The sequence below is a fragment of the Callospermophilus lateralis genome, chromosome 14 (assembly GCF_048772815.1).
Source record: "Callospermophilus lateralis isolate mCalLat2 chromosome 14, mCalLat2.hap1, whole genome shotgun sequence".
NCBI classification, from domain to species: Eukaryota; Metazoa; Chordata; class Mammalia; order Rodentia; family Sciuridae; genus Callospermophilus; species Callospermophilus lateralis.
The window spans coordinates 38,234,824-38,242,352 of NC_135318.1; the positions used below are offsets into that span (position 1 = coordinate 38,234,824).

The 7,529-nt window shown below is 32.4% G+C and overlaps 1 protein-coding gene across 6 annotated transcripts in view; it reads left to right on the forward strand.

Moving 5' to 3' along the window:
• Positions 1–7,269, forward strand: part of Foxn2 (forkhead box N2) — a 52,714-nt gene extending 45,445 nt beyond the window's left edge. For 4 of the 6 annotated variants that reach the window (XM_077105190.1, XM_076833111.2, XM_076833113.2 and 1 more), the window contains exons 5-6: positions 1,365–1,433; positions 2,753–7,269. In XM_077105190.1, coding sequence (XP_076961305.1) covers positions 1,365–1,433; positions 2,753–3,276 — 593 coding nt within the window. In that variant the 3' untranslated portion in view covers positions 3,277–7,269. Of the gene's footprint in view, positions 1–395; positions 456–1,364; positions 1,434–2,752 lie in introns of those variants that run through there. The other 2 variants (XM_076833115.2, XM_076833116.2) reach the window with 2 other exon arrangements.
• The last annotated feature ends 260 nt before the right edge of the window (positions 7,270–7,529 follow it).

Sequence of the window (7,529 nt, forward strand, 5' to 3'; positions counted from 1 at the left end):
CTTCATTTGGATGCCTTATAAATGTGCATGTTAGTTTGTTTGGGTTTTGGTTTTGGTACTGGGGATTAAACTCAGGGGCACTCGACCTCTGAGCCACATCCCCAGCCTTGTTACTTTGTATTTTACTTAGAGGCAGGGTCTCACTGGGTTACTTAGTGCCTCACTTTTGCTGAGGCTGGCTTTGAACTCTTAAGATCCTCCTGCCTCAGCCTCCCAAAAGGCTGGGATTACAGGCATGCACCACTGTACCCAGCTGTATCTTAGTTTTGATAGAGGCAGTTAATACTTTTCATATATATATATATATATATATATATATATATATATATATATATAAAAGAGACAGAGAGAAAGAGAGAGAGAATTTTTTAATATTTATTTATTTATTTTTTTAGTTTTCGGCAGACACTGCATCTTTGTTTGTATGTGGTGCTGAGGATCGAACCTGGGCCGCACGCATGCCAGGCGAGCTCGCTACTGCTTGAGCCACATCCCCAGCCCCCTTTTCATATATTTTATTAGTGAACTTATAACTCTTCAAATTCTGTTCTACATTTTTTTTTTTTTTTTACTTTATTTAGATGTGGATACTGACATTTAATTTGAGATCAATCTACCACTGAGTTATATTCCCAGACCTTTTTACTTTATTTTGAGACAGGGTCTCATTAAGTTGTTGAGACTGACCTTGAACTTCTGATTCTCCTGCCTGTGCCTTCTGAGTCACTGGGATTACAGGGATGGGTCTTCAAATTTGACTTCTATTCCACAGTCTTAATATCATCCTTTAAGCATGGGGACCGAGAATCAGACAATAGAATTATGTTTGTCTTATAACCTTTACTTTCATAGGGCTAAAACTTGTGTCCTCATTTTTTTTCTCAATCATTATTAATAATTTCTCAGGATTAAAGCTAAGGAAATATAAATCAAGAGGTGGAAATTAACAATTTTGATAGATCTTCATTTGAACAGTTATGAAATTAATAGCATGTTTTGAACTACCAAATTTTGGTTCCTGGTGAACTGGATATGTTAGATAATATAAGTAATAGGGTTGTTTGCCTTTTTTGGGGAGTGAGTGGCTGGGAAGACTGGGGATTGAACCTGGGATGCTTTACCACTGAACAACATCCCCAGCTCTTTTTATTTTGTGACAGGGTCTCACTAAATTGCTTAGGGCTTCACCAAATTGCTGAGGCTAGCCTTGAACTTGCAATCCTCCCTCAGCCTCCCAGTTTGTTGGGCTCACAGGTATGTGTGTAGTAGAAGCTGTTTTTTTTAAGTAGGAGAACAGACACCAAAATCTTAATCTTTAAGTTCTCTTATGAAGAACATTAATGTTACCATTCTTCCCTTTTCAGAATCTGATATTGATGCTGCCGCTGCAATGATGCTTTTAAATACTTCCATAGAGCAGGGGATTTTAGAATGTAAGTCATGATGCTTTTGTTTTTAAGAAACATTTTCAAATTTAATTTAGAAATACACAAATTATTTCTCTTCAACTAAATTTTCTTTTAATCTGAAAAACTTATTCTGTTTTATTATATTTTCATTAATTTATGAGAGTAATTGAAAGATTGAAGTTAATGCTGTGAAAGATTTTTGCATTAAACAAGAAATGGAGAAAAATATTATATTTAGAAAATAAGTTTGATGAGCTAAAAGTAAAAATGAAAGGTGTATGTAATAAAATACAAGAAAGCATATTGAGTTCTGACAGCAAAAGATACCTGTAAGAAAAATAACATGAACGGTTAGGGTTGTAGCTCAGTGGTAGAGTGCTTGCCTAGCATGTGTGAGACCCTGAATTTGATCCCCAGCGCCACTGAAAGAAAGAAAACAATAAACAAATAAAATAATGGGACAATTTTTTTTACTATGTGATAGACAAAGGATTAATATCCAGTCTCTAAATAAAAAGATCCTATAAATAAGAAATAATAAAACAGTTTAACAGAAAAGTCATCAAAATATATGAATAGGTAGGTCTCAGATGAGGAAGTATAGACAATACCCATGTAAAAAGGATGTGTAACTCCTCTAGAAATTAGGAAATGCAAAATAAAATAATATGAAGATTCTATTTTTGTCTAGGAGATTGTAATAAATTAAAATGATTGATAGGTTTTGTCAATTACTGTTGGATGTTAAATGGTACTACCATTTCAGAGGGCAGTTGAGGAATACCAATTGTAACTTTGTGTTTATATATATCTTTGTTTTTAATCTTTATTTTATTATTTTTATGTGGTGCTGAGCATTAAACCCAGTGCCTCATGCACTCTAGGCGAGCACTCTACCACTGAGTCATGGCCCCAGCCCCATGTATATATCCTTTTACTTAGCACTTCTATCTCTTGGTCTTAATCCTAGTAAATTATTTGCATATGCATGAGGAAAGCTATTCAGAACTTTCATTGCAGTATTATTTGTACTGTACAGGTGAAAAGCTAGGAACAACTTACATATCTATAAGGAAATGGTTAGCTAAACAGTGGTATATTCACATTGGGGCATTCTGTGCAAGTAGTTAAAAATGATTGTATATTCCATGGAAAGGTGAAGACATACTATTAAATGGTTTTAAAATGTTTCAGATTAATGTTTATCGAATGGTATGATCTGGTTAAAAAAGAAAAAAACTACTAAACATTACTAGTCTGGGGCACTTACTGCTCAGTTTTTAGTTGTGTGTTTTTGCAATCAAATGCTTTTGACCTAGTGATAGAAGTTCTCTTTTCCACAGGTGAAAAGCCTCTTCCTCTTAAAACATCATTGCAGAAAAAGAGGAATTATGGTAATGCATTTAATCATCCCAGTGCTATAAGATTTCAAGAGAGTGATTCTTCCACCACCAGCATTGATCCAAAAGAAGATCATAATTACAGTGCAAGTAGCATGGCAGCACAGCGCTGTGCATCCAGATCTAGTGTGTCTTCCTTGTCTTCTGTGGATGAGGTCTATGAATTTATCCCAAAGAGTAGCCATGTGGGAAGTGATGGCAGTGAAGGATTTCATAGTGAAGAAGACACAGATGTTGATTATGAAGATGATCCTCTTGGAGACAGTGGCTATGCATCACAGTCTTGTGCAGATACCTCTCAAAAAGGGCAGCCAGGCAAAAAGATGCGAAAACAGTCATGTCAAGAAATTGATGAGGAGCTCAAAGAGGCAGCTGGATCTCTGCTCCACCTTGCTGGAATTCGTACATGTCTGGGTTCCCTGATAAGTACTGCAAAGACTCAAAGTCAAAAGCAACGGAAAAAATAGAAATGCTTTTTAGAGTGAAATTATTTTAAAGTGTGGCAATACTCTTCTACTTAATTCTTTACAAAGGATATCAAAGCCATAATCGATTTTAGTTTTAAGGTGAGGAGGGGTGCCAATTACTTGTTTCTTTCAAGACATTTTTGATTTCTGTTTATTTTTTAAAATTTAACCATTGCTGTAAGGATCATGCCCAATCATAAACATGTGATAAAAAAGCCTGAGAGCATAATTTTTGTGATAAGTGTCTCTTAAGATTTGGAAATTGTTATATATGAAAATCCCCAGCCTTTGTCTTAACCTTGTAGGAAAAAATCTTTTCTATTGATATGTCAAAAATGTAACATTGGCAACTTTATATAACTTAATTTTATTTTCCTTTCCAATCTGTAACTAACCATAGTTACTGATCCCACTAAAATTTTTGCTGATATCTTTGTCATATACTCCTCTGTGCCACATGACCTAGTAGGGAAAGATTTGAATTATTTTAATTGTGTCCTATTTTTTGTTTTAAATTATTTGTTGAACATGAGCAAAGTCAAATATAAATCAGAAAAGATCCTAGATGTCTAGAAAATTCCTGTCAATAATATAGGTAAAAAAATCCAACAGAGTGTTGTAAGATTTAGAAAAGAAAATTTGGGGATGTGATTTCATCTAAGAAGACTACAGTTCCTATTACAGTAGTATCTGAAGTGTTTTTACATCATAGATGACGCATAGCATTCACTGGGGCCTTTTATTTTTTCCCAAAGTGCTCTGCAACCACTGTTTAAGTCACCAGCTGTCTATGTAAAGTGGAAATTGTCCACTCAGGGGATATAGCCATAGAGTGTTATGGAGTAACACCAATTTTGACATACTTTTGCAATAAGAATCTTTCATTTGCTTTCCTAAATACACTGCATTCTAAGAGTCTTATAACCAGATGGAGTGGAATACTTATTACTTATGTTATCATAAATGAAAGTAGGTCATTTAGGAAAAAAAAAAAAGAACAAAACTTTCCAAGCTTTGTATGAATTAAAATTGAATGTATACGAAATAAATTTTAAAAGGCTTAACTGTAGAGCTAAAATACTTTCTCGGATTTCAACACTCATATAAAATTAGATCTTACATAAAACTTTTTGAGGAGGCAGTGTAATACTTATATGTGCCATTAATCCATGCTAAAAGGTTTTTATATTACTATTCCAGCATTGTCTTAAAATGTTTTAAGTATTTAAACAAATCTGCTTATGAGACAGTTTTTTATAATATCATTTATATAGTTTGACTACATTATGGAGAAAGAACAGGGATACTAATACTATAATTTATTACATTTTTTTTTTACAATGGTGGGAACAACTTTGGAAAAGTTCATTCTTATGATACATTCTATGTCATAGACAATGACTTAATTTTCATTTTTCCCCATAATTTTTATACGTAGATACACACACACACACACATGCAGAGTCAAACTCAAGATGTTAATTTCCTGCTTTCAGCTATGTTTATGACTATAAAACATTTTCTTGGATTTTTTTTTAAAGAGATAAATGTTTTTAGCTTCTAAATTTTATTTCGACAAAACTGTCAAAAGAGAAGAATAATAACAAATGTATCTTTCAATTGATAAGACTTTTATCCAGGATAATAGCATTAATGTTTTCTGTCCTGTTTCCCTGTCAGTTGTCATTGATTATAGATAACTACCTTAATACAATTGGTGCTGTTGAAATACAGTAATTTTTTCATTTGTTGATAATGTAGGATGAGTTATTTGAACTTTTTCCTTCATAAATGTCACATCTCCAGCAAATAGCTAAGCCAGGTTAACCTCTTTTACTATAGACAGTGAATAAAACACCTAAAACAAACAAAAAAAAAACCTTTTACCATGGTGTAAATAGTAAAGAGATTACAAAAATGGATGTATTCTCAGCTGTAATAGGGATCTTCAAAATGTCTTCATATATGTAACTCCTTAATTTCTTTGATTTTTTTTCTCCCTCTGTACTTATCCAACAAATTTAAATGTTTAAGCTACATTCATCATTAGCAAGGACAATAAACACTGTACTAACATCTACCAGGGAGAAGTTAGGCATTTTATTTACACCTAAGTCTTGTACAGGATTAGTGTGTCATGTTCCATTTGCTAATACAACACAGCAGTTATTTTCAAGGGGAGCAGCTTTTTAATTATGGTCCCGCTGTTCTCACTCCTAAGGTGTGTGGAGATAGAAACTTGTCTCATAGCCATACAATTAAGGAAAGTCATTCCAAGTCCTGTGGACTAGAAATTGTATTCCCAATAATAAATTAATTTTGCTGTAGTCAGAACAGTTTGGAAACCCCAGAGAAGTTACATATTTTTCAATAATTGTGACTTAAATTAACATACAATTTGCCTTACATCAAAAAAATAGAAAGTTGGTTGCAACCTATTCCAGTTTATACTAGATCCCTAGTGAGAGTTTTGTCTCAGCACGATTAATCTTCATCTGTGAAGATGAAGAGTCTGTGTTTCCCGAATATGTATTTTTGACATTTGTTTGTGCAATATATTACTAAATTAGTTAATATTTTACTTTACAAATTCAGAAGAAAACAGATTACCTGCATTTGTGGAAAAGCTAACTATTGGTGGATACCTCCCTTTTTCCACCTTTGAGCCTTTCCTGTCCTCATAGTCAGCATGACTTCTCTTAAATTAGATTCCTTTGTATATTGTAAAGTTGAGTATATATATATATATTTTTTTCTTTTGCTACTTTCTGAGGCATTATGTAAAGGGTTCATATTAGATGGTCAGTCAAATATATGTTAGCAAAAAATTCAAAGCTAGAGAAAGTGTTAAGGAGGGAATGTGTGTGTCTTGGTAGGCCAGGAAGCCTTCCCCAGCAATTTAAGCAACAGATGTGAATACTTCACAAAGTGTAAAGACTTTGTCTTAAATACTACAGTAATTTAACACCCTTTTGTGAAGACTCATTTAAGAGACTCTGAGGCTTTCTGGTTTATATATACTTTATAGTTTTATTAGTTTGAAATGTGTAAGCTTTGATTTAAACAAAGTTTACTTCAGTATGTTATGATGTAGTCAAAATATTTATTGAAAGGGAAAATAGAATATTTTAATGTTATACCTGCCATTTTTTCCTAAAGTACATTCTTTGCATCTAACTGCCAGTGCCATTGTCAAAACTTGTTTCTAAAATTGTTGTACATTTTTTTTTAAACTAAGTGCTTGATTTTAAAGTATTATGTTGCCATCAGATAGTATATAAAAATGTATAATTGCCAATTCATTGTAACTACTATTTATTTTTAAATGAAAGTATAAAGATGCTTTCTGTTTCAAGAAATTTGTTATTAAACTGTTTTCTCTTTTTTGATGTAGCATAAAAATTGTCTTCAGTTGGAATTGTAACTGCCAGTAGATGACCAGTCACAAGTGAACCACTTCTTAGTTGCCAGTCTTTGCTCATATTAAAAACAACTTACAAATGTTTAGTTTTTGTATCTAATCTCTGATAATTAAAATGTTTATAAAGTTTATTTTTACCAAAGAGATACAATTCATTATGATAAAGTATTGCAGAGTAAACTTTGTTTTGTAACATTTTTTGTGCTTTCTCTGTTCTTTGTGGGGTGAGAGGAGGGACAGTGTAGATGTAAGGTGGCACATACTTCTACACACACACTAAGTGCAGTGGTGTTACTTCAAAAATATCAGTAATACCATCTGTTTGAAAATTGGAACATGTATTATAAAATGGATTAATTTACAAGCAACGTTTTGATCTTAAATTTTCAACCCCCATTAACTTCTGTACTGATAATTTAGTCTTTTTTACATGGAATTATTTATATGAAATGAGTCAAATGAGACAACTATATTGATTTTAAACTACTACCACTCTGTGTCCTTTGCCTTTTAAGGCATCCTCTTGAAATAGAAAATGATTAAAATAATAACCATTCGGGGGTCATGATGTATTCTGAAATACTTTTATTCTCATTATTGCATTTATTTTCTAGCTCATACTAGTCTTGAAATAGAGAAATATATTTTAGGAAAATAAGTTATTAGAGTGGACTTGAAATACACAAATCTTTTTCTCAAGAATTTCAGGACATACTAACTTGATGTGATTTTAAAATATAGAAATAAGACTGTCAAAATGTACAATAACTTAGATTTCAAATCACTGACAAATCTTCAGGAATAAAAACTAATTTTAATCTCAGAAATAACA